This window comes from Corvus brachyrhynchos, unplaced genomic scaffold (assembly GCF_000691975.1).
Source record: "Corvus brachyrhynchos isolate BGI_N302 unplaced genomic scaffold, ASM69197v1 scaffold22, whole genome shotgun sequence".
NCBI lineage: Eukaryota > Metazoa > Chordata > Aves > Passeriformes > Corvidae > Corvus > Corvus brachyrhynchos.
This window is the reverse complement of record NW_008238355.1, coordinates 2,184,324-2,212,126: the sequence shown is the minus strand read 5'-3', so window position 1 is coordinate 2,212,126 and position 27,803 is coordinate 2,184,324. Positions and strand designations below refer to the sequence as shown.

Genomic DNA, 27,803 nt, shown 5'->3' with positions numbered 1-27,803 from the left:
TATGCCTTGGGACATTGTGTTTCTCCCCTTGCAGATGTCGTGGCACCCGCAGTACCGCAGCTCCAAGTTCCGCCACGTGTATGGCAAAGCTGCCAGCAGGGATAAGTGCTACGACTGTGTGCCCATCACCTGCAGCGTCCACGACAACCACTTCTGCGCTGTGAACCCCAGCTTCATTGCGGTGGTGACCGAGTGCGCGGGCGGCGGTGCCTTCCTCGTCATTCCCATCAAGCAGGTGAGCTCCCCAAGGCGAGCTGCCTTTCCAGAACACATCAAGAGGCTGGAGGAAGGACAGGCTTTCTAGGGACCTAGGTCACAGAGGATATTCATTTAATGCTGTTGCCCAAATTGCAAAATGGTGGAAGAGGCCCCAGTTGCCCTAGCAGGTGATTCCTGGCATGTGTGTATTTATGTCTTGCATTGCTGCTTGCAGATTTTTGACACCTTGCTTCATTTTATAACTCGTTTGTCTTTCTTGTATAATCAGCATAATGTGCTGTTCAGATGTTTGTCTCCTGGGAGTAACTGCAAATTAAAAAGTATTTAGTGGATACAGAGAGCAGAACCAGAAAGATGCTTTAGCAACATGGATTCAGTGACCAAAGGAGAATATGGTATGTTTTGTTCTACCTTCTCCTTTGTGAAAGAATGGAAGCACAGTTATCAGGCAATGAAGCTCTTAAACTTCAAGCATTGATGCTGCGAAGACTTCCCTTTCAGAAACAAATGCCATGTATATGAGTTTTGATGACTTAGGATCAGATGAGAGGGAGAAGCTGGCTGTCTGTTGTTTATTGCTTCAGTAAAATTAGGCGTGCACTTATGTGGATTAACTTCAATATGAGATTATGATCTCTCTGGAATCAGGACAGAACAGATGAAAGGCAGAAGTTCAGCCTTTAATTAAAAGTTAATTGATGGTGTTATTGCAATGCCACTTTTTCAATATATATTTGCTAAGGATGAAAGTGAACTGGCTGTGCTTGAAGAACCTAGCACAGTTTCCGGCCCTTCTGGACTTTGTTAATTCATTCCTTCAATGATGGTGCTGTTTAGAGACTGTCCTAAAATTAACCACTACCCTGTTTTTCTTGACTGAGTCACTTCTGCCCCCACAATGATGGTCTGTTGAGGCTCAACAACTTGTCTTTATCACAGAACTACATCTGTAGGCAGCCAGCTGTTGACCGTGGGATGTGGTGTGGGACCAAGCTCTCAAAGTTCTGGCAAAAGTAGCTGAAGTTGCTTGCATTTCTTACTATTAATTTTTCTGTCTTCTTACCTTTTCTCAGCTTGGCTAGTCTTTGTAGTAATTCCTCGTTCTTACACCTGCTCACATACTCCACCCAGTTCTGAAATATTGCATGTAGAAATCAAAGGCATGGTAGAACTAAAAAGATACAGAAAAGGATAATTAAAGTATGTCAGTGAAAATGTGAAAGTAACTTTCATGTGAGGAAAGACTTTGCAGGTCAGGCCTCAATCAGTCTGGGAAAAAAGGCAAATGAGCAAGATGTATAAAACTGTCAGGAGAAGAAGTTTAAGGAGCAGCTCTTCTTGATTTGTTTGGTGAAGGGGATTCTGGACACCAGGGAGCAGTCTGTTAGCAGCAGATGTAAATGCTGCTGCAGTTTAGATGTGGGGCTCACTGTCCTGGATGTTGATGAGTCTGGAAGAATTAAGGGCTTCAAAACTGAGCTATGGAGAGGCGTTGGTCCCTTGAGGGTTAACCTTTGGTTGTGTGTCAGGGAAATTAGGTGCTTCACACAACTGTTCTCTGAATACCACCAGTTCCTTACCCATGCTGGGTGGTAAAGCTGCTTCAGCCACCCAAAGAAAGGGATTCCCTGAGTCAGGACCTGCAATACCAGCTACTTTGTTTTCTTTGATACACTTCCAAAGTGGTACCATCTGGTGCAAAGCAGAAACTTTTGACTTGTGCTTCTGATGGTGCTTTTTTTGTGACTGCCACCTCCCCCTATGAAGGTGAACCGTGGCAGACAGTGTACTGGACACTTGGCTTGTGCCCTCAGCTGCCAGGGCATCAAAGGCAGCCTGTTCTGGAGATGTGTCTGGGACAGTATTGCCCTCTTACGATGGACAGCTGACTGTGGTTACTTTTGACTGGATTCATGGGAAGCAGACACATCCCAAGTGTGACAAAGTGTGGAGGAAGAGCCCAAGGACCCAAGAGCCACGATGTCACATATTTAGTTAAAGCAGGAGATAGTAGCCAGGACAGGGAGGGCTGCACTTGCTGGGGAGGATGAACAACCTGATCAGGTAGCTGTTCTTGTCTCTCCCTCCAATGCTTTTTTGAGTTCATTCTGCATGTGCTGCTACTAGAGGGGCTGCCTGTCTAAGGACATCCTTGAATGAAGGCTCAGCTTTGCTCTGTTTAACTGTGCCTCCTTGTTTGTTTGTTGTACTCCTCACCTGCTGAGTCACAGACACCAAGGTCTCTCATCTCTCCTTGAATAAATACCACTTCTTTCCTTCTGCACCAGTCTTCTTCTCTGAGAGCCTGGGGGTGAGGTGGGGCTGGGGACAGCAGAGGTTAGGTAGAGAAAGAGTTCTTTGCCCTAGATACCATCCTTTCAGCAGGCCTTTGCATTCAGCCTTATAAGAAATTAGTTGAATATTTGCCATCACTTTGGAAATGGTCTGTTGCAGGGTGTATCAGTGAGGTCCTGGTGAATATGTGCCACTGAAACCAGATGGATGGAAGGGCAACACATCTCACCAGGGAGGGAAGGGGCTGTGGCCACCGGGGCTGCCTGGTGCCCAGAACGGGCTGACTGATTGTAAATCTTGCAAGTTCAAGGAGACATGAGCTCAGTGACTGTAACTGAGAGATCAGCTGCTTTCCCACAGTGTGGCCTGGGTGTAGATGTGCTGGGGAAGTGCATGCACAGCGTGCCAAGGAAGGATCTTGACTGGGAGGAAAATTTTGTGGCTTTCTTTTGAAAGATGGAGTCCTGCCTTTTTCCATCTCCGATGGTGATACTCGGTTGAGACTGCATCTGTCTCTTCCTCTGCAGCAAAAAGCCAAGTGAGAACAAGGTCCCAGGAGACAGGGAGGTTATTTGTGCCCGGGTCTGCAATCTCCACTCTTTCAGTGTGTCAGCACCCGGCGTGAAAGGGAGGACATCTGTGGCTGTGCAGACCTCCTAGACACAAACTCCTCTCCCTTCTCTCTGGGAATATGGACTGTAAAACGAAACCATGATGACCCCTCTGGCCTTATGTAACTGACACATATGTGAGCGCTGTGCTAGCGCCCTTCAGGGGCAGAGGTGGGGGTGACCTACCTCATAGTAATCTACCCTGTACAAATCTGCTGGGAGAGTTGTGACAGATGTTCCACTACAAGTGATTTTTGTCAGGGAACTCCAAGCTTGACTACTTTTCAGAAACGCTGGAATTTTAGAAAGCGAGTGGTTAAAAAATGGGTCATTTTCAAGCTCTGTAGGTAACTGTGGAAGTCAGGTACCACTTCATGGGATGACAACACATCTAGTTACTCAAATAGTTTTTGGTGTGTAAAATTAAATTTCCTCCAGCAATGAAGATCTTCACTTCCTCATGCAGATGTGCATCTGAGACCAGCAGCTCTAGCTTCATGTCATATATGTTTGTTGGCTCTTGGGGGTTCATGCGTGGTGAGTCCTGCTCTGTCCCAGTGCTTGCAATGGGGCAGGTGAGACTGGTGGCTGGGAGAACAAGGGCTCCTTTTCCAGAGCCAGTTGGGGAAGTGGGAGTAGGGTAAGAGAGCCTTGCGGAATGGGTCAGGCAAAACAGACTTAGGTCAGCCTGGGAGTCTCCAAAACAGAGTGGGGAGCAGACAGGCAACTAGCTCTGGGAGGGGACAGGGTTCCCTTAGGGATCAAGGGATCGCTGTGGATTTGTCTGTCCACCCCTTTTAGTTGTCATCTCGAAACTGAGCTACAAAAGGACACTGTGGGTGGAGGAGCACTTCTTATTAAAGGTCTTTCATCTCTCTTCTGCCTTCCCAAATCTTTTTGCATTGTTGCTGTTATGAAAGGGAATTGTTTTTGTAGTCTAAAAAAGCACAGTCTTTTACATTTCAAAGCCCTTTGGATGTTCAGTCTAAAGCAGGTTAGTCCCAGTTTATGCAACAAACTTTCCAGTGAAGCCATACACCAGTGTCCCGTTCTGCATTCAAAATTGCAAAAACCCCCCAAAATTTAAAAGCTGGGAAAATTACACCCTCTCCACAGCCAGGTTAGGGGCAGCAGTGATTCCCCTCGGCTCTGCACTCCTAAGGCCCACCTCTGGACAGGTGTAGGAGTACATCAACAGAAGTGTCTGCTTTCTAGGCAAGCACACATTTGCCATCATTTTGGTCTAAGATCCTTCCAGGTGGGAAGCAGGTCAGCATCACCAGCTTGCCATCATGTCTCCCTTCTTAGGTGACTGACTTTTGCTCTTGAACTGATGCCTGGGGTGGGTCAGGGGACTTCCCATACTTCTTCTGCTTCTTACAGGGGGAAGCAAGTGTTGCTTGAATGTTAATAAAATCACCAGCACCCTTCCTATCATTTAAATATTCGAACTTGACTCTAGCAGAGATCATGCCTGCAGTGTGCCTTTATTCAATGCAACACAGCCCCCATGTGGCACAAGGCTCTCAATACACTTTAGGGCACTTTGTGCAGGATTTTTACCACTGCAGATGCCACCTAAACACGTCTTCTTTTTTTTTTTTAAATCCAGAATGCTGATTGAATTCGGTGAATGGCTGGATTTGAACACGATCAGAGAGAACTAGATAGCTTGCTGAAAGAAAAACTTAGTAATTTTGTAATTTGTGTCACAAATACCTTTTTGCTTTAAAAATTAAATAAATGCTAGCTGGTGAGGCTAAAATTAAAACGTAAACCTTTTTTTTTTTGCTGCTTGTAGGAAATGTCTTCTGAAGGAGATTTTGCTGTTCTTTGTCCCCCCATCACCAGATCTTTAAAAAATGTTGAAGATTCAACTCATTCATAGATGTTTCTCCTCCAAGTTTTATTTTGGTGTCTGAACCTAATACTGTCTTCTAATATGCGTGTAGGCATGCACAGCATGCATGTACTTAGGAAGGCCTGGGCAATCCTCCCTTTCTTTATGGTGATATCATCAAGACTTGACTAGCAGGGACAGGAAAAACCCATCCTCAACAGACAGAGAGCACCTAGGGCATTTGGAGGACAACAAGCAGAACGAAGTTCCTCTCTGGAGCTGCCTTGAAAATGTCCTATAATTCCATGGCTCACCTTAGGGTTTGATTGTATTTTTTTTCCAGACAGGCAAGCTTGATCCACATTATCCCAAAGTATGTGGGCACAAAGGAAATGTTCTGGACATCAAGTGGAACCCATTCATTTACCACCTTGTACTCTGTGTTAGTACCTGACTAATGTGCTTTTTGGAGAATGAGATTAAAAGAAACCAAAGGCCCATAGATGAGATGTTAAAACATGCACATACTTACTTAAGAAGTGAGGTAAGAGTAAGATTCCTTTCTTTCTCTTGAGTTCAGACCTGTGTGATACGAAATCAGTGCAATGAGGCAGATCTGTTTTGTGGGGGCTTGTGCCTTTTTGTGGTGTATTTGCATGATAAAAACAAAATACGAGTTTAAAATGGAATGACTATTCAAGTTTAATCTCTATGAAACTCCATCTTTACTTTAGAATAAAAGCTTCAGCACAAGATAATCTGGACCAGCTCTTTCAGTTTAATTCCCTGCAGAGCAAGTCTGAGCTTGTTCCTGCACTCAGTTGCTCTGTGAAGTCATTCTGGATCAGTTGCAGTGTGGAATATGCATCATACAGTTCTGCAGTGGGAGCTTTGGCTGAAGTTAGTGTGGTTAAGATGCCACCACTGTAGGAATTGAAAGATTAAAGTCATATTTGTAAGGGACAATTTAGCTCATATCTGCCTACTGGAAGGTCATTTTCAAGAGGTCTTGTAAAAAGTGTGATGTTGACTTCTGTGATAATGAGGACATCTGACTACCTACTGTGTTTTTTTCCAGAGATCCCATATGAGCTTTCTCCTACTGGGTTTATTCTCACTCTGCCGTACAGCATCAGAGAGGTTTCTCCTGTCATTTTCTCTGGCCCTGGCTTGGTTCACATGCTTTGCCATTTTAGTTCTGCCAAAAAGTCACTCTTGATTGTAAGATTTTTGGATTGTGTTTCCTGTTTAGTGACTTGTCTTTGCTTGTTTGGATACTCCTCTGGGGTTTTTTTTGAAGACTTCTTTCAGTTTCTGAACTGATGGTAAAGATCTTATTTTATCTTCTGACCTGTATGCCAGGTTTTCATGCTGTCTCAGGAAGCATGGCATGGCATGGCTTACTTGTGGCAGGAGGGCACTGCCTTGGCCACTCTTTTGAGCCTCATATGAGAAACGAACACAAGCTTCAAAACATCCCACTGCAGTTACAGAATCACAGAACCATTTGTGTTGAAGGCAAGGTTGGGTGGTCTCTTTTACCATCTCTCCAGGCAACCTGTTCCTGTTCTTCACTGCTCCCATGGGGAATTTTTTTCCTTCCAGTATAGTTAATTGCTGTATCCTGTCCTCCTACCCTGCATTTCAAGACAGAGATTGGCTCTATTTTCTCAGTATTTAAGTATTGAAGGCTTTTATCAATTTGCCCGGAAGCTGTCTCTTCTCTGGGCTGAGCAAGCCCATCTCCCCCAGCTTCCACTCACAGGGCAAGTGCTGCAGACTCCTGAGCATCCTGGTGGCCTCTCCTGGACTCACAGGTTTATCAGCATCTTTCTTGCACTAGGGGGCTGCTGGATGCACTATCCCCAGCTTTCCTTTCTGGTTTTCTACAGAAACTTGACACTGGATCACTCCTCAGACTAAAGAATGGAAACATGGAGCATGTCACTGGTCTCAATACAAAAGTTGTTCCAGGAAGTTTGTCTGTGACTGTACTCTCTTTTTACTACTCTCCCATCCTCATCCTAGCACCAGGAAATGGTATCTTAGGGGTCCTCTGCACAGTGACATGGCATAGAGACATCTCCTCTCTACCTGCTAAGTGGCGAGGTGTGGCATTTAAGTAAAACCTTACAAAAGGAAGGCCTTGTTGCCTTTGTAAAATGATGGCTCAGGCCTGTTACTTTGGCTAGAGAAGGACTGTGAGAAAAGTTCATGAGAAGAAATACAATTAGTTTTTTCCCATGAGAATGGAGTATCAACAGAAGCATGAAAGTTAAACAGTAGAAGGAGAAAACAGCAACATATCTGCACCTGTTATTTGACTGAATGCTTGAATGCTTGTGCTATAGGTAGCCAATGGTAGTATATTGAAGTTAATAATAGCCAAGGAGTCTATTGTAGTAGTTTAGCAGCCAATGAATCTGTAACACAAATGATAACATACAAAAGGTGTATAAAAGAGGCTGCTTTGTTTAATAAATGGCTTTTTGCCCTTTGTCTGAGGCACTATCCATGTGTGTCATTACTGCTCCAACAGTGACAGCGAGGACAGCAGTGTGTTTCTTGGGGTGACTGTCTTTCCTGATACCTTGTAGCTAGACCTTGGAGGTCACTTTGTCCAAGCCCTGCTCAAAGGTGGCCAGTTGAATTGGGGTGTTCCAAGCCTCATTCAGATGAGCTGGGAAGATCTCTAAGGCTACAGATCCTGTGCACTGTTCTGGCTTGTGTGCAAAGATGCATCTAATTGCTTACTGGGCTGGGCCTCTCTTTGAAGAGGCCACAAGCTTCTGGGTAGATGATGGAAATTTCACTTCTCCCACATTTCTCAGAGGTTTCTTCACCATTAACCAGACTTTCTGGAGCTTGCCTTGGTGGTACCACTGTTACGAAAAAGCAGTAAAAATAAAAATTCCTTAAAACTAACATAGCAGTAAGAAGCAGACATTGTTTATTCAGCCAGATGCACAAGGGCATATCTCCTGTGAAATATTGTGCATGCTGACAACAGAAGAAACTCCTGTTTAGATACTGTATTTTACATACATAGTCACTGATTTTCCCTGAATAAACATACATATGATAAGCATTTCCCTCAAATCAGTAGCATATTTTCTCTTCCCTTTACACATGCGTTTTTCTGTCCTGGGGATCTCTTTGGTAGTCCCTGGTAGCTGGTGACCTCCAAAGTCATACCTGACTGCCCAGTGGACTGGTAAAAGTCGGCACAACTGGGCTGGTTGCTTTCCAGTTCTCCTTCTTACAGAATGGGCATTGTGCAGTTCCATAGGCCAGTGGTTTTTGAAGAATAAGCATTGTGTTAGCCCACCAGGTGCAGACGATTTTTCATCTGGCAGTACTACAGCTATCTTTTGTGGTGCGTAGCTGGAGCATGTAGAATGGTACGTTTGGGCATGGGAAGGATTGTATGTTCTCTGTGAACACTGAGTTCCAGTTCCCACTGCTGTTTGAGGCAGGCTTAGGACTGAGGCCAATGCAAATGGCTAGGGGCTGAGAGTTTGAGCTTATCATCTTACCCCTTCTGTTTCTCGTGGCAAATCGTCAGGCATGAAGAATTCAACTTGTTGAAGATCTTCTCCCCTCTGGTTAGAGGGAAAACTCTGTGCCTTTTACTTCATTTTATCAGGTTTTCTTCAAGATGTAGCAGGGTAGAGAGCTTGTTCATGCTTGGATTACTCGTGCTTGGCCTGCAGGCCTGACTCCAAGGCCTGCTTATTCTGCACACTAAAGAACTGGCAATTTCTGCCATTTAATGCAGCCTGAAATTCCAGCCAGGTGCTTTTCTCTGCTTTTATCACCAACCATTTCACAGCGTGAGGAGTGGATGGTTCATTCTAGGCAGCTTTTGTCAGTGTGAACAGAACCTATTTTTCCCTTTTCTACTCTCTCAGCCCCATTCCTTTAGTGATAGCTGTTGAAGCTGTAAAGTGCAATCTTTTCTCTAACTGCTGCAGGAGTTCAGGTGGATACTGCTGGACTCTACAGCTGTTATGTTTCTGGTGGACTTGATTCCTTAGTGGGAGAAACACTGCTGAGAAGAGTGCTCATGATGTTTTCCAGGAGGTCACAGAATTTGGGTTCCTTTCTTATTTGGCTTAGAAAGGAGCCATCCTCATCAACCAAACAGCCGGACACTTGCGCAGATGTGGCTGATTTCCACAAACTATGTTCCAAAGAGCATTTCACTTTTGCTTCAAGCTAAGACCTAGAAAAATTTTGACAAACACAGTAATTTTCATTGAGCCAAAGGATTAATCATCTGTTAGCATCCTAAATACTTGTGTTTGTAGGGTTAGTGTGAGAAAGACACATTTCATACCCACATAGGTTCAGCCTTTCTTGCAGGTTTCCTCAACTGTTTTCTTCCACCACAGGAGGGCAGAGCATTTCTGTCGTCATGCAGCATCCTTCTAGAAGGACCCAGAGCTGTAGGTGGACCTATTACAAGACAGCACACTCCCAGTGCTGGGTGACTTCAGTGTAGTGCTTCCCAGTCTCTCTGCTCAGGGTGTCTACTTTGAGGCCACATATGTGCTGTTCTGTGTACTTTGACAAATGGCTGTGTCATTTGCAAAGCGTTCAGCACCGGAGCAGCTTTCTGTGAGACAAACTTTTCTATAGCTGTCGTCTGACCAGAGGAATTCTCAGTTCCTTTGCCAGGTGGCATTGAATAGATCCTCAGAACCAGGATGAAGAGGGCCAGGAGAGCAGGAGAGGGTTGAGCTTGGATCAATCACTGCTATAATATTGTAGATTCATAGAATTATAATATCTTTTGGGACTCAGATTTGCTGGCTCCTACTCAAAGTTTGTTAAGAGGCAAGGTCTGCAAGATCAGTGGTTTACTTCTTCCCCTTGGGAATAACTTTCCATAACTGTGCTGACAGCTTGGCCAGGTCTAAGGGTTGGATTGCCAAATTTAAAAAAAGCCCTGGTAGGACTGTTGTCTGAAGATAGAAGGTAAAGAGGAGTCTTCAGGTCCACAGAAGAGTAGAGACACAAATGACAAGGACTGGCATACAAAAAAGCCAGGCACATTCCTATTCACTACAAAGGGAATAATAATTCCAAGGCAGTAATAGCTATTGGTAAATTCCAAATTAGCTCCCGCTCAGGAAACTCACAAAGACCCATCCTGTGCCATTCAGGTTAAAATCTGGGACATCCCCAATCAGTTGCTAAAAAGAAACATCACTACTCCGAAGAAAGAACTCCTTGGGCATAATCGAAGAGTTGGTCTGATTGAATGGCATCCCACGGCTGGTAACATCCTCTTCAGCTCTGGCTATGACTACAAGGTGGGTCTGTGCTCCTGGAGCACCCTGTTTGGCTGGGTGTTTGAAATTTATTTTAATTTCAAGCTGTAAGATGGTACTGAAGAGTTTGGAAGCTTTCTTCAGGGGGAAATTCCATGGTGAATTCAATTGAAATTTTGAACTTGTAGCAATAATCCAAGGATATTGCTACAAGTTCAAAAGGACTGTCTAATTTTGGAGTCTTCTGATGAACTTCAGTCTACTCTGCACTTTGCATTTACTGAATTGGATACAGTATGCAATGCCATCCACTTTTGTTTGTGCTAGTGCAAATATCTGCAGTGATGTTGTCTATTTTTATGTATAAAATGTGGTTGCAAAGGAAATTAAAATATTGGACATTCTGAGCTGACACTGATACACTGCTGTTAGTATCAGGAATTATTTTAGTTATTTTAAATGCTGGAGAACAATCACTTATGATAGTAAGACCTATACATGTAGAGAAAAGATGACAAAATGAATAGAGTGCACAAAGTCCCCTGGTGTGTGAGGCAATAAAGGACTGATTTTTTTTTATTAATTTTGCTCCAGATAATGATCTGGAACCTTGATGTCAAGGATGCTGTCCTTTCAGAGCCAGTGAAGATTATTCATGTTCACAAAGATGTGGTCCTCTCCATGTCATTCAACACAGATGGCAGTCTCCTTGCCACTGCTTGCAGGGACAGGAAGATACGTGTGATAGACCCTCGTGCTGGAACAGTCCTACAGGTAGGTTGGATTCAGAGGTTTATGATCCAGCTGATCTCATCTCTTGGAGTGCTTCCTCTGCTGGGTAGCTTCATTGCCATAAAGGACGATGCATCTTGTGCCCTGAATTGCCCAAGGCACTATATGGTACTATTGCCTTCTATTTTTCGTGGAACGCTGGCTGTCATTATTGAAAACAGGGATTTTGCATCTTGATACTGTGATCCTTGCTCCCTGAAACCTTACTTGGATGGCATTATTTTCATAGGTACCTCCTGCAGCCTTCTGAGGGACATGATGGGAGGGAGTGTAGAGATTAGGTGGACAGGTGGATGCAAGTGTACATCTGTCCCAATGATCAAGGTTGTTCTTGTTGCCTGGGTTTTGTTGGCTAGGTGAAGCTGATTGCATTTGGTAGCCATTTGCACAGGTTTGTGTACACAGACAGTCCTGCCTGCATCTACTAGAGACTGCTGTCTTGCAAATATGTGAATCAATAGTTAGGGAGGAGAGATTGGCTCGGCTGGTCAGAGCAGGTGCTGATAACACCAGGATGGTGGGTTTAATCCCTGTATGGGCCAAGAGTTGGACTTGATGATCCCTGTGTGTCCCCTTCAATTCAGAGTATTTGATGATCAGTGATTGGTCATTCAGCTTTTGGGAATGATCCTGAAGAGTTTAGGCCACTTTTTTCAGATGCCCATGAAATCCTGCTCACTGTAGTTCAGCTGGGCTGAGCAGATCTTTCAGATGTTAGTGAATGAAAGTTGTCTTGTAACATGAAATGTAGCTATGCAACAGATGTTGTCTTACTTATGCAATGTTCTTTCTCTTCTACAGGAAGCAAGCTACAAGTCTCACAAAGCCAATAAAGTCTTATTCCTTGGAAACATGAAAAAGCTGTTCTCTACTGGAACATCTTGGTGGAATAATAGGCAAATTGCATTATGGGATCAAGTGAGTTGGACCAAAAATCTTAACCATACCAGCTTCAGTTTTCTCTCTTTGCTGTCTCTTTAACTTTTCCACCTGCCACATACATAAGAATTGATTTATAACAGCAATTCAGAAGTGATCTGTCAGATTCCTGAGGGGTGATAGGTCTTACTGCTGTGAGAGCTAACCGAGTTCTGAAGAAGCTTTCAACACAGAAGCCTATGAGAGCAAAGAGAATGCTATGCCCATGTCCTGGTCTTGGCTGGGACAGAATTAATCTTCTTCTTAGTAGTTGGCACAAGTCTGCCATTTAGTTTGGATTTAATACTGAAGGCGCACTGACATTTGCGGTGTTGCTACGTAGTGCTTACCCTAAGTCAAAGACTTTTCAGTGTCTCATGCTCTGCCAGTGTGCAGGTGCACGAGAAACCGGGAGGGAGGATATCCAGGACAGCTGATCTGAACTGGCCAAAGGGATATTCTATACCATAGAACGTCATGCTCAACTGGGGGGAGTTGGCCAGGAACCATGGATTGCTACTCAGGGACTGGTTGGGCATTGCTCAGCAAGTGGTGAGTGGTTGTGTTGTGCATCATTTATTTTTCTTGAGTTTCATTCCTCTGTCTCCCTTTTCTTTTCATTACAATTGTTTTTGTTCTATATTTTGCTTTTTCTTCAATTATTGAACTGTTCTTATCTCAACTAGGAGTTTACCTTTTTCTGATTCTCTTCCCCATCCCACCAAGGGGAAGTGAACAAATGGCTGCATGGTACTTAGTAGCTGACTGAGGTTAAACCACAACAGCCCACTACAAGAAGAAATTGTTCAAAGGACCTCTGTGTGGTTACTGTAGCTCTGACTTAACGTGGCTCTTACTGGTCTTACTGGCAAACTGGTCCTGCTGCTGGAAAGAGAAATGAGCTCTAGACACAGCCTACTCAGATGAAGCCCTCAATGAAGAAAAGTATGTAGTGTGTTTTTGATTTCTGATGATTCCTGACAGTAGTGTACTGAGGTAGTGCTTAATTGGTCATTTCCAAGACATGGTCTCCCGTCAGGATGGCTGCTAGCCTTGTGAAGCCCTGCTCTCATCTACTGTTTCATATGCAGTGAGATTTTTTACTTTGTCAGCATCTAAATATGTCCCTCTGCATCAACTGCCATGCAGCACAATCTTTTGTCTCTTTGTAGTGCTGTCACTCTTTGTTACCAGACAAAGCTGGTAGACCAAGCCTATGATTTGCTATGTTTTGGCTATGTTTGGACATGGCTTCTTCTCACATGTGAGAGGCAAAGCACTGTATTGCTGTCTGAAGGCTTTCCACAATGCTGAGCAGTGCTGTGACACATCATGGGTGTCACATTAGGGTTTCACATGCTTGGTTTAGAAACTCAGTGGGAAGATCTGTGAGGCAAGGTATGTACAGTCTCCTTAGGAACAGGGATCGGCACAGGGCCTGCCCAGCAGGCCTCTTTCTCAGGTCCACATCCACCCATGCCATCTTTGAATCTAAACAGAAGCTTTGGCTTCCTGCAGCCTGCAGCTGGTCAGTTCTGCAGGACAAAATGTGTGTTAACCCTCTGCTACACACATGTTTATGTGAGAATCACCAGATGAACAGCCATGGGACAACATAGTCTGCCCTGTTGGTCCTCCGAAGATCACTCCCTTCAGCAGTGCAGGGATAGCTTCGTACAAGACATGCCAGCTTTGCATATGGAGTGTTATGCTGTGTCCTCCTACATGGCTTACCTGCAAAAATCCAGTGGGAGATTCTGTCCTTGCAACAGGCACCTCCCCACTGTGCAGTGCTGAGCTGCTTGGCTGATGCAGACTGCTCTTGTGGGTGGTGCACTGTTGTGGAGGTATTGCCTTGACTAGAGGTTTTGAGAGAACATGAGTAAAATTTAGTGTGAATTTTACACCAGCAATGCAGGTGTACCCTGAAGGCCCCTTCATCTCCTGTGGTCTGGCCCACATAGGGGCAGGCAACGTTACCGTATCTACCCTGAAATGCCATCAGATGCCTGAGGTGCTACAGTGGTAGGAACTGATGTCCTGCCCTCCGTCAAGGCCTGGGACAGAGCACCCGTTTCCCACCCACAGAGCTTTGCAGCAGTCTGTGCATGGCCCCCTCCTCAGGGCTGTGGGTCATTACACAGAGCTGCGTTCACATGCCACTGCCAGGCGGGGTTCAGGGGAGGTGTCCGGACTTGAGGTGACTGACAGGTGATTGCAGCTGACTTTTTTCTGTGTCCTGCCCAGAATGACCTTTCTGTACCTTTACTGGAGGAGGATCTGGATGGCTCCTCAGGACTACTGTTTCCTGTCTATGACTCTGACACACACATGCTTTACGTGGTGGGAAAGGTAAGTACTTTCCACATCAGCAAGTGCAGGCCTGTTTGATTCTGCTCTCAGCTGGCGTTGCAACAGACTGAAGTCAAAGATGCTCCTGAAGCATGTTGACCTAAGGATATGAGCAGATGGGAGGGGGGCAGAGGGTGCTTCAGCATTGGGCCACATTTACCATGTTTACAGATGTTCCATGTTTATTGTGGAGAGGTACACAGCTGGGTCCTAACCTTCCCGTATAGGAATCTTAGGGTAAACATTTGGTTCATTGTTGATCCTGCATGGCTTTTTGGGGCCAGGAATTCTTTTCAGGCTTTCATGCTGAGCAGCAGAGTCTGGCTGGTGTTGATTTTCTTTGCCTTTAGGGTGATGGAAACATACGGTACTATGAGATAAGCCCTGAGAAACCATACCTGAACTACCTGATGGAATATCGTTCTCACTTACCACAGAAGGGAATTGGTGAGTAGCAGCATGTCTAAACTTTCAAGAGGATTGTGGCTTCTTTATTTTAGAGGCTGCCAGAGTCTAGGACTACCCAAAATATCATTTAGAAAAGAGAATGGGTCAGATTCCTCCACCTGGGTATACAGGTGCTTACAGTCAGCTTGGCCCAGGTCACCCATATATCACAGGTGGTATTACAGAGTCAGAGCTTGGGCCCTTCGGACCAGCAGAGCATGGGCTGGGCAGTTTTACCACTCACTGCTGCATCTCCTTTCACATACCTGGTCAAGGTGGAAAGGAGGATAGTCCGGATTTAAAGGCAGAGAATGGTCCTTGTCATTTGTCAATCTGCTTCAAGATTTTTGTCACTGAACTCTATTTCCATTGTTCCTACTGTGTGATATCTCTGGTAACAAATGCTTCACATCTTAATGCCTTCAGTCTATTGGTTGTCTACCTCCTTTTTTACTGACATTTCCTATTTAGAAATAGATCTACTGTGATTAGGTCACCACGCCTCCTTTGGACACCCTTGCTTATTAACCTGTCTGGGTACTACCCGCTGTTTAACTAATTCAAGCTACAGAATTTAGCTTTCAGCCCTCAAACCATATTGTTAGCCCTTTCTTGAACCTTCTCTGGTCTACTCTGTAAGTCATATTCCTCTACAGACTGACATGTTTCTAGGATCATTAACACCCCTCCACACTACCTGTGGACACTCCTGCTGTTAGAGGAAATTAGTACAGGTATTTGGCAGCACTGAATTTTGTCCCGGCAGGTTGCCTTAAAAAAAATTAAAAGGAATATATTATTTAAAACTTAACTGTAAGGATCTTCTCATTATTCAGTTTTTATAATCCTTCAGTATGACATCATTATTTCTCATTGTCATAGTCTCTTTAAAAATAATTTCATTAAAAGGAAGTGTATAAGTGTTTTTAAAAGGCCTCAGTGAATCACGTCTACTTCCCTAACCTGTTTTGTTCAGCTGATCAAGCGTACTGCTAAGGTTATTGCACAAAACTTCCTTTTCAATATTACCAAAACAAAGTACTGAGTGGAGCAGTGGAGTTTAGATTGTAAGATTAGAATAGTTTAGATTGTAAGTTTAGACTGCATAATGTAAGGAACAACAGGCCTTCATGTAAAATCTACTGCTTAATGAAGTCACTGGGTATTAGTAGAAAACTAAGCTTGGGCACTATGAAACAAGGTCTAGAAGCATAGGGAATATCTTTTGTTAAGGGAATTGACATGGATATAGCTTTGGACTGTACAAACTAATGGGAGAGAAACCCACTGAGGTTATCAGGTACTTAGAGACCTTGTGTGGATTAGCCAGTCCTTAAAACAAAAATGGACAGAACAGATGTTCACATCCTTCTCATATTCATTTCTGTTTTGGGACAGCATTAGGGGAGGATACTGGGCTGGAAGGTGTTTCAGCCATATATAGCTATTGTGGTGTTGTTTAGGTGTCCTGAAATCCCTTCCTGGTGATTCTGATACTCAAATCCTGTGGCATCACCTGCCAGTTCTGTTTGTTCTGGTCACTCTATTTGGAGCTCATTAGAATGAATAAAGAGCAGGAGGCTTAGCATGAAAACCACATACCCTGTATGTAACAACATGGTCTGACAGAAAAAAAAATTATTTAGTTTTGTAATTTGTGCCACTGAGCCGATTTTGGATGCAGACTTCATGCTGATATGGTGCTGATACTATGACTCCTTTCATTGTTTGATGTCCCTTCTCCCATGGTTGATTACATTAACTTTCCTACGGAGATTTATACTCCATTTTTTAATGCTCTTCCCCCAGGAATGATGCCAAAGAGAGGTCTTGATGTGGCAGCTTGTGAAATTTTCCGTTTCTATAAACTGATCCCAACTAAAAGCTTGATTGAGCCCATCTCAATGATTGTGCCTCGACGGGTAAGTCAACCTCAGGTCGTGTTCATATCTGAGGTAAATATCAGTGGAAAAATGAGAGCATTGCTTCCTCTCTGTGACTCTTGGGAGCAGGAGAGTAGGTAGAACAAGAGATTTTCTCTCTCCTGGTGTGAGGGACATAGCTGGCCAGTTTCTGCCCCCCCCCTGCCAATAAACCCTGTCTGGGTAACTCAAGAGTTACTCAGTGGTTAGGTCTCTATTTAATGTTTGACTTTCTAAGACATGCTACCAGGTCTGCTAGCTGTCTGTAAACTTCTCCAATAGAATCTGTTTGACATAATGACAAAAGAGGGAGAGGGGTGGGAGTTGATGTTGGGTGGCATGAAAATCTCCTTGTGGAAGGAAGCAGAATCACCCTGGCAAAACAGGAACTATGAATTCATGGGTCTCTGCACCTTGGGCACAGTTGTGTTACAGACAGTTGTTCTGCAGCATGTAAGGCACGACCCGTTGCACTGAGGGTGATGTAGAAGTAAGTCTCAGAGGTGGTGTCATTAGAGAAAGAAACAGGCCTTGAATCTGTAGCTAGCCAAAGTAGCTCCTGTGTGAGCATAGGTACATGGGAAATGGCAGCACTGTGCCCTCTACTTCCAGAAAATAGAGTATGAAAAGAAGGTATGAGTTCCTTGAATTCAGAGACCCAAAAGAACTAATGCTCATTGCAACTCCCAACCAGGCGTGTTCCTCCAGCTTAATCTCCTTGGCCAGTTTCTGTCAGTTGATGATCAGCTGATGCTTTGTGACTTGTCCATCCTTTGTATCCACATATTCATTCTGAGGAACATGATTTCATGGGAGTTGAGTTGGCGTATGTCAACTTCCCCCGGTCTGAAGACCTCACTGGCATGAATTAAATTAGGCCTTCAGATGCAAGTCTCCTAGTTGGGGTGAGGAGCAGAGAGGCTCAGAGCAGGTGAAAAGACTTTATCTCCGTGCCAGTGAGTGCTCATGACACTCCCTGTGCTGAAGGGGAATAAACTCATTTCTCCACCACAATCCAATATTACCTCTTTAAGCCAAAATCTCACTGACATGATTACTCTGGACTTTTGTTTGCTTCCAGTCGGAATCATACCAGGAAGACATCTACCCCTTGACTGCAGCAGCCCAACCGGCACTGTCAGCACAACTATGGCTGAACGGGTTTAACAAAGGTCAGCACATGGAGAGCTCCCCAGCCCTTCAGCTTACTAGGGCTTGGGTAAGATGCTGCTAGCTCTCTGGCCTGTTACCTGCCAGAGAAAGAGGAAAGAAGGAAAAGGAGAGACACAGTAAATATGGCTGGAATCTAAAATAACTTGGTGGCTGTGAATTCTGGAAGCTGCTCCGGTCAAGTGCCTCCATGTTTATCTCTGCAGGTTGTTGGAATAAATTGCTTACAGCTGATTTCTGGATGTGGTTTGTGAGTGCTAACTTGTCTCCTCCCTCCCTAGGACCTCTTCTGGTATCCCTAAAACCAGGCTCTGAAGCTGTGAGCTCCTTACCACAGTTTCTTGACCCAGAGCCATTTACAAAAGTTACTGACCTGAGCGAACAAGAGGGAGGAAGAATGTCTCTGGAGGACAAGCAGAAGCTAGGAGAGATCAGAGATAGCAGAAAAAAGATGAAATCGGAGGAGGAATTGCCAAGCAGTAAGAAAATGTGCCTCTTCAATGGCTCTGACATATTTGAGTGTCCACCACCAAAAACTGAAAATGAGGTACGAATGTCTGGGATGAAGTGTTGGGGCTGTGGGGGAAGCCCAAAGCCAGATGACAAAAGGACGCCTTTCACCTGGTGGCAATTCAGGGAGGCTTTGTTTTGCAGGCCTGTGTCAGTGCAAGCTCTTTGTTCTTTGTGGGGGAAAAACTCTGCCTGACCTGGCTGCCACATGGGAAGCAGAAATGTGTCCTAGCAGCACCCCGGCTGAGGGGGTCTGGAAAGGAGGGGGCAGTCAGCGTTCTCGCTTCCTAGGCATTCTTGTGGCACAGACCTGCCTGGTGGCTGGCTGGGTACAAGGAGGTCCTTGTGACTTCCAGGTTCTAGAGAAGAGAAGGGGGGGGTTTATGCAGAATAACCCTTTGATGAGAGCTGCGGTCAGCAAGCCTGGTGAGGCAGCAGGGACTTCTGTGAAAGGAGTGGGTGTAACCCTGGTGCATCCATGTAGTCTTAACTGCCTGACTGTATTGTGAACCCTGACATGAGAAAGGGTCTATTTCTGCCTCTGGCTCAGCAGCTCACTACTGAGGGACAACTTGATAGTGCAGTGCTATTGAGGTTGGCTGCTGGTTGCAGCATGCACCTGAGACAGGCTCTAGAAAAGGTCCTGGCAGCTCCATAATTTGTCTTTAGTCGTGGACAACCACCTCTCTGTATAGTGATCAAAGCTGGCACAGTGGTACGTCTCTCTGGTGATTTGTCAGCCTCCCACTGTTGGCAGCTTAGGGACATTTTCAACTACATGCAATGTGTTTGCTTTTAGGAACCCTGGAATAATTTTCTTTCCATACCTGTGCTGAGGTCCCCTTTCATCTCTGCAAGATTTTAGCATCTGCACCTTGATAGGGCAGGAATTTCTGCATCTTAATGTCCCAGTGGTATGAAAAAGGATATTTTTCTACATGCTTCTGAGCTGGCACCCCAAGGTTACAGAAGCAGCCCTTGTAGAGCTGGGTGCTCTGCTGCATGCATAATGAAAGACTATGCTAGTCCCAACTGGAAGAAGAAAAGAGAACTTGCCCAAGGTCAGAGAAGGAGATGTGGCATACCTAGGAATTTAGACTCCAAATACTTTCTGTGGAACACCTGCAGTCACAGCCCAATCTAGTGGACAACAGGAGTACTGCTGATGTTGTCAGGCATATATAGGTTGGTTGAAGGCCTCCGCCTTAGATGTTTCTCTCAGAAGTGATGACAGCTCTGGTGGCATTGTTAGGTTAAGCCTGTGTTTTCTTAGTGTAAAGTAAGTAAAATGTGTGCTTTCTTACAGCTTTTGCAGATGTATTTCCGGCAACAGGAAGAAATCCGTCGACTACGTCTGTTGGTAAACCAGAGAGATGTCCAAATTAAACAGCTGAAGCTGGAGCTCATGAATGTCAGAATGGACACACAGGATAACTGAGGGTGCTAGCCTGAAGCTCTTGGAATCTGTGGAAAATGGGGGAGACTTCAGTTCTTGTGGATAACTCCTCCTAGGTTTTTTACTGGGGGTAAAATTGATATTTCAGGCAGCATGGACTTCCCTGGCTTGTGGTGATCACATTTCCCTAATCATCACCAGACAGTTTTTGATGGATTTGCTGTGCTTTTTCAGGCTCTCCTTGCTTGCCTGCTCACCAATGTCAGAAACTTGTGTGTTAATGCTAGTGAGAGACTTTGGAAATTCTTGCTCTTCTGGTCCTGGAGAAGCTACATGTTAACCTCTAGGAACAACCTGTTCTGCTGCCCCTCCATGTGACAGGAGGATGGGAGACTGAAGGCAGCTGCCAGATCCTTTGCTCACCCTGAGGCCCAGCAATGTGGCTCCTGTCCTCTTGCCCAGGGAGTCCACTCTGCTGAGCTTCAGAGGCACCTCTAACTCCAAAGGGATCCTCATGCACCCCTCTCACCTCACAGCTTGGCTCTGCCCCCAGGTGGTTTGGGAAGGCTGTGGCTGCCCTGACCTGGTGCTGGGGATAGTCCTGCTCTGAGTGGGAGGCTGCACTGGGGGTGCCAAGGGCCGGCACTTTTGTGATAGGTAAAGAAGAGTCGGCATTGGGGGATCCTACTTTAAAAGGGTGATGGTATGGGCTAGTTCTCACCAGAGAAGCTGCAGAGTCTCTGTGTCCTGTGAGTCAGTGGCCTTCTTTCCCTCCTTCTGCCAAAGACCAGCTGCAGTCAGTTGGGGGTCCTCAGAGAAATGAGGACAACATTTAAAGCTGCATAGTGTTGACAGCAGGGGAATTTGCCAAGAAGGTTTAAAAGGATGAATGGGGAGTTGGACCCCCAACCCACTGCAGACATTTCAGCAATGGTGCTAGAAGAGTTGTGTCAACCACAGTAAGACCGCAGGGCTGTGGCCAGTCATGAACAGCCCTCCAGGGCTGCTGAAGTATCACTTGTCCTTAATGCCTGCAGCTGCTGCTTCCTTAGCTCCCAGGTGCCAGAACCTTGTCCCATTTCTGCAGCCATCTACAGCTGCAGGTTCCCTCTTGCCAGCTGTGTTGTCCAGCCCCCTGCATCCTCCCAGGCTGCTCAGCCTTCCTGAGCCCTGTGGCCACACTGATCTGTGCCCTTCAGCACCAGCTCTCTGGCTCAATGCTGGACCTTATGGAGATGTCTTAAACCCAAGCAGAGCAAACACTGTTTAACCTGTATCTTTGCACCTCTATTGTGGCACATAGCAATCACAGAATCAGCTAGGTCCAGGGGATATGTCTAGGACACATCCTTGTCACCAGATGTGTTTTATTGGCTGCATTTTTTTGTGCTCGTTTTTTCCATACAAAATAAATTATTTAAATTATTTCCAAGGTAAAGTAACTTTTCCTGGGGATTTTTACATCCTCTTGAGGACTGTTTCTTTGTTATTCTGTGACTGACTAGCATAGAGAATGGTTGGTCACTGTGGTTCTTATCCTAGGGTTGTGTTGATTTCAGCATTTATGGAAAAGAAGGTGTTTTCATTTAGGCTTTGGTGAGACTATTTAATCAAAACTTCTTTTTTAGACAGTATGCCTGTAAAAGCGTGGACTGTGAAATGTATTTCAATTTGGAGCTTAACTTCAACCACTAATCTTTCACATGGAAAAAACCTTGAGGAAATAGAGTTATGCATTCATGATCTGTGCCTAAATAGTCTTGAGTGATCATTTTAACAGTTTCTAAGACTCCTAAAAGCTTTGTGAGAAGCTGTTGAACATGGGGATAAAAACCAAATCTGTGCAATGAAAAGCAAATATAACTGAATAATAAATATATTTAGAGTTTACTTTTTGATACATGCAAAATTGTTGTTTTATTATTGTATTGCTGAAGTTACTGAAACTTAAGCTGAATCAAGGTCAGAAAGGAGCATCACCTACTGTCTCTTTTGCTTGCGTCAAGCTGTGGCCTTACATTAGTAGGTAGGTTGTACACAGTCTAATGCAGATGGCCCTGTTTTTTTACATCCTTCCCAGTTACCCTTGATGCCACAAAGGGGTGGCAGTTTCACACTGCTTTGTGCTGAATTGCTGTGTATGTTGTCTTGAGTAAAGTCTGTCCTGCTGGAGATGCATTCTGTGTCATGAGGTGTTTCCTGCTGTCTTGCAGTCCTGGCTCTTCTCTTGTGCAGTACACTCTGACCAGGCTCTTTTAGATTCCACATAAGGAGGGCTTAGTGTGTTATTACCAAATTTATTTATTTGAAGACAGGATTTTGATTTAGCAGACTGAAGTAGCATGGACAATACAAGCACAATATAACAGCTGCAACCTCCAGCTAGATCACAATACAAACAAATTCCCATTATGCTTACTGTCATGATGCTGGGTATCTCCAATCACCAGGAAAAAATGTGTTGGCTGAAGTGAGCTCAAGTCTCAAGTAGCTCTCTTTAAAGCTCATTTTGTTGTTTTTGTTTTGTTTTGCTCTGATTCCCATAGGCACGGTAGCTGTGATGAAAATCTGAAGAACCAGTGCCTGTGCTCGTGTCCTGTGAGCTGTCTTTCACTGTAGTAGTTTGTTGATCTGTCACAGCTTTGGGCATGGAAATGTTCATGGCTGCATTCAAGATGTAATTTTTAATCTTTCTTGTAGCATATTTTAGGCCAGTGTAAGGAGAAAAAATGGTGGAAATTGCTGGAGAAGACTGTGCTGGGGACTTTGTGCACCAGCCATGTCCTCAGGGTGCTATGCCGTCCTTGCCTCCTGGTCTTGTAAGGAACCTCGTGCTGGTGAGAGTGTCTGAGCAGGGACTGCTTCCGTCCTTGGGGGCTGACACAGTCTCACTGCTCTGAGCAAAACCTAGAAAAAGGTGGCAGCAGGCAGATTAGTGTGGGAGGCAGAGGAAGAGCCTGCAGTGCCTTTGTGACTCTGGTGTTATGGTTACTAAATCACAAAGAGAGAGGAAAACACAGCCCTGCAGTTAGTTTGCCTGCTAATTTAGAGCCACAACACTTGACATCTTCACGCTCTACTCTAGGCCAGCAGCTAACTGCAGAATAAAACCTAGTCAATAGTTGTCATTTTCTATTTATTTCTCATCTTGGAAGGCTGTACCCTTGGTGTGCCCAAGGAGCTGCAAGCAGAAGAGAACATGGAGATGATGCCCCCTCATTTGCCCTGCAGTGGGAAGCAGCAGGTCACCCTTGTTGGTCTTGGGCTGGATGGCATGCAACCCTATCACAGAGTGGCTGCAAGCTGCAGGGAGGCACTGAAGTGATGTTGCAGTATCAGGAATTGCCTCTTGGACATGCTGCAGCACCATTTCCGAGTGGGATCTCTGAGCTTGTGCTGGAGCTACTGCAGTCTGTCTACAACTTAACTGTGCTGGGGAACCCAGAACTGGACTTGGGACTCCTCACATGGTGTCAGTAGCACTGAGGGTAGAGGAAGGACAAATTCCCCTGAGCTGCTCTCAGTGTACTTCTAAATACAGCTGAGGATACTGTTGGTCATTTTGGCAGCAAACCAGTGTTGCTGACTCAAGCTCACCTTACTGTCCAGCAGGACCTCACAGAACTTCTCTGCAGAGCTGCTTGTCAGCTGCACAAGTCCCCACCTGGTGCATGGAGCTACTTCTCAAATGCAGGACTGTGCAGTTGTCCTTGCTGTGCTTCATCACATTTCTCCCTGCCCAGCTCTGCATTTCTTCTGTTGAGGTTTGACAAAAGTGCAGCACAACTGTCTGCTGCACCTTCCTCTCCTCCCACTTTTATGTGCTCTGCAAGCTTGCTTGACTCTGTACTGTCACATCCTGCAGGTCACTAATGGAGAGGTTCAACAGCTTTGGATTTGTTTTGTAAACAGTTTTTGGCTTTCTGCTCAGAAATCCAGGCTGACTACTCCTGAGCACCTTCTAATTCTGCATGCCTTTGGAAATGCTCTCCAGGAGCATTTTCTCCAACATCTTCCAAAGGATTGCATAAGGCTGTAGTTGATTCATCTTCTTCATTACATGGTTAGAAGGCAGGGCTGAGAGTCAGTCATTTGCAACCTTTCCTACTCACCTCCACCTTTCAAAGAACATTGAGAGTGGCCTTGCAATACCACCAGCCTTCACTTTCCTCAGCACACTTGGATCAAACCCATCTGGCCCCACAAACCTGTGTACATGCAGGGTGTTGAAGTATACCTTAACCCAGTCCTCTGTATTTTATACTCCCTAATCTGGTATGCAGCAGGTATCTACTTATCTACCTCAACATTATCAATTTTTCTCTGCCAGCTTTCCCTCCCCTTAAAACCTGGTTATGTTTTTCAGATTCTCACCATGGCTGCCATGCTCACAGGAGTCAGAAGTCTGCTGTGAACAGCAGCTGTGCAACCAGTGGTTCACACGGTTTCTGCTGATTCCTCTTTGGGCGCAATGGAGAAAACCACTTGGGAGTCCATGCTCTTCAGCAATGCCCCTCAAGCCTGCTAGTTACACTTGATAACTCTCAGGTCACCCCTGGCTGTGTCTTTGGTACAGACTTGAAAAAACAGCACTGTATAGTAGGAACCCAGATAAGCCTTGGTAGCCTCTGCACAACATTCTCAGTGAAAACTGCAGAAGCAAACCTCCCTAAATGATAAATCTGATCAGCAGAGTCGTGGACAGCAGTGTCCTCTAACTATCACTTGTCACTTCCTTCCAGTTGTTTTAAGTGGCTCACATGCACCTAGGAAACCCCTTTCTGTTGGTCCCGACAAGGCTGGGACTCAGGCTACGTGGTTAGAGCTATGATGCTTAAAATTCTGCACCTCTGAGCTACCGGCAATTGCTGCTTCTGTCAGCAAATTAATCTCTCCTGAGTAAGATCTTTGTGCAGAACTAGAGAAAAAGAGTTTCTGAGTTTAATTTTCTGTGTCACAACATGGGAAACACTATGCCCAGTTCTCTTCAAATCCTTGTATGTGAAAAAATGATGCACAATAATCTCTTTAAGCAACTTCTTAAGGTGAATGCATGCATAAATGAAGATTGTTTCCTCTTCTGATTTTCTCTCCTCTTGTTTTTTTGCATGTTTTTTCTTCAGTAGAAATTTGCACATCCAATAGCTTGTGATTGAACCATAAACACCCCTGAGGACTCTCAGAGGAAGGGGCTTAACAGCAGAAGGAGTTATCTGTGTTCTTCATCTTTCCCAGTACTTAGCCATCAGATATGGGAGGCATATGTGAGGGACATTAGAAGTGGACAGAGAAAACATAATTTTATTTTAACAGTAGAGAGCTTGGGCCTTCGTCTGCTTTAAATGTTGCCTCATATTCTTCCCTCTGTATTAGAGTGACTACACTTCTGACTACAAAGCTCTTCTGCTTTGTGTTGGATTCGATGCATTGTATTTTCACCATCTTGACTCACATGGGTATATTTGATCAGATCTTGCAAGGTCTGTGGGAAAATAACACCACTACCTTACCTCAGCTTCAGGTCTATGTGTTTTACATGCCAAAGTTAAATCTTTGCACTGATTCCATATCTCTGCAGGACTTGATGAGAGCAAATTTGAGTAAGGAACAAAAAATTCTGGTGAGTAAACCTGAGGGGTAGTCTGTAGGGTGGAATCACCTAAATGTGAAGGTAATGTATTTTGAATCAAACCTTACTTCCTACTGACAGCCTTTACAGAACACATCAGCTTCGTTGACTTAATGCAATCTGGAAAGCTTAATTTCTAGGTCAGTTACTGTGTATCTGCTTGTGATGCAAAATACTTAGGTATATTTTTTGCCAGAGCCTGGGACTATGGATTCTTCTCTTCAATTTTCACAAAGATGTTCCTACAGAATTTTTTCATATGAGTTTACCTGAGCCTTTTACAAAAGGTATGTTTAATACGTCCACTGTGATTTGTGAGGCAGCTTCTTTGGGAAGATTTAAGTGAAATTCTGCTCAAGCACTATTTTCATGAACAAGGACACAAGATGCTTTGTCCCAGCTGGAAAAGTGGTGAAAGTAGCAGCATTTACAGCAAGCTGCAAAATAAGGAACTGATTTTATTTTCTACTGCTGCTGAAAATACTTGGAAGTAGATTCAGGGGAGGGACTGTCAGTGTGTTCTTAAGGCTTAGACACTCTGATCTGAAGTGTGTTACAGTTTTCTACACCCATAAATTTTGTCTGCTCATAAACCCACAATTGCTTTTGGTGCTGGTAAGGTTAAAAGTGCAATCCTTGTCAAGCTAAATAGACATTTAGGGAAGTGAAGCATGCTGAAAAAGTGAGGGGCAGATGAGAATGCCTGCCTTTATCTGAGAAGAGTGGTGAAAAAGGATATAGTTCCTGTATTACAGAGTATTTGAGTTGAAAGGGACCCGCAAGGATCTCTGAGTCCAGCTCTTAAGTGTATGGCCCATCTGGGGACCTTGTTTTTAGGGCTGCAGAAGTGAATCATAGCAGTTCATACTCAGGTTCTTACAGTGCTTTTGTCCCTGACCCATATGTCACAATTCTATAGGAAGCTTTGCAAGGCTCTGGAAGTGAAAGAAAAAAAGGCTTAAAAAAAAAGAAAAAAAAATTTACATCATTGTAAAGGCATGATGAAAGTCAGATGCAGTCAGTGGAAGTGTCAATCATACAGAAAGAAGAAACCTTAATTTTAGTTCAACTGACCACTGGAAGGGAGCAAATCACTGTGTTCATGGTCCATGAAAATATGGTTCATCTTATAGTGATGGAACAGGCGTCTGAGATACTTTCATAAAAAGAACATACAAATAAACATCTGACTCAAAACATGTGCTTCTCTCCCCATTGGAAGGCAAATGGAGCAGACTCGTTTGGCTATTCATTTGAATTCAATACCAGAAAGGCGCAGGTCAGTATACCCCTTCCGCTACCATAAACATGACCATGTTGCTATAGAAGATGTTCCTCTCACAGGACCATTTTAGCCACAGGCTCCTTCGTATGTGTGGAGAGGAGTTTTTATTACTTTTCACAACAGCAAACATTGGGTTACTAATTTTGGGAGTATGTGGCTCCTAGAACAGTATCTTTTAGACATCAGAGCAGGAAGGCCACCACCCAGTTCCCTGGTAAAGTTCACCTTGGTTTTTTGCAGTCAGTTATTAAACCAAGTGAGCACTGAAGAAATGGAAATTAAGTGTATTGGTCTTTTCTGCCTGTCTTACTGGAGTATGCCCAGGCTCTGGGCAAATTTTCTAATCCAATGGGACCATTCAAAGTTCACAGAGTGTTGAATAATTTGATGATGTTTAAGACAGACTGATCATCTGTATTTCACCTCTAGAGTTGGACTTGGGAGTTACAGCTTTCACTCTCCCCATCGCCCTGTGAACCTCTGCAGAGTCTTGCCCCTTTCAGTGGGGCTTTGTTCCAAAGAGAGGGTGCTTTGAGCAACTTCTTTTCAGAGATATTTTGATCAAGAGTAACAGTTGCTGTGATTCAAATACAGGCCCTGTCCTCCACAGACCATCAGGCTTCCCAGACTCTTCTTGCCAGACAAGGCAAGAGTCATAGAGGTCTGTGAAGCAAGGCTTGTAGTGTGAACTTCCTTGAAAGTGTTGTTCCAGAGGAGAGTTTGGTACCCTTTGTTCAGAAGATTGACTCTGTACCTGCCATTTATCTCCAGCTGCAGGTAACCCAGAGTGTTTCAGCTCTTCCATACCAGTACTTTGCTGTACTGGGCTGCTTTTCACAAAAAAAAAAAAAAACCTTGTGAGAGAACAAAAGTTAGTTTTAGGTGCTTGTGCCCTCTCACAGATTTGCTTCCTAATGCTTTGTTCAAAGTGGGGATGACAATTGGTGTCTTTGAGGGCATGTTTTGTTCTGTGAACATGGGGCCTTGTGATTTTTTTGCCTTACTTCCTCTATCCATTGTCTCTTCTTTCGGTGGGTGGTTACTTTTTTTAATCTAGTATGTAGCTGATCTTTGGTTATGTAATCGATGTTCCAGTCCAAAATTGAATTAGACACTTGTTTAAAATAAATTTTGTGTTCCA

The 27,803-nt window shown here is 44.5% G+C and overlaps 1 protein-coding gene across 1 annotated transcript; it reads left to right on the top strand.

Moving 5' to 3' along the window:
- On the top strand, positions 1-27,803 carry CORO2A (coronin 2A). Its single transcript, XM_008634586.2, has 12 exons — positions 1-235; positions 5,309-5,405; positions 7,830-7,849; positions 10,134-10,283; positions 10,836-11,015; positions 11,835-11,951; positions 14,199-14,303; positions 14,654-14,750; positions 16,560-16,672; positions 17,754-17,844; positions 18,124-18,389; positions 19,659-27,803. Exons 1-12 carry the CDS (start codon positions 2-4, stop codon positions 19,788-19,790), a joined length of 1,602 nt encoding a protein of 533 aa, XP_008632808.2. The 5' UTR covers position 1; the 3' UTR covers positions 19,791-27,803.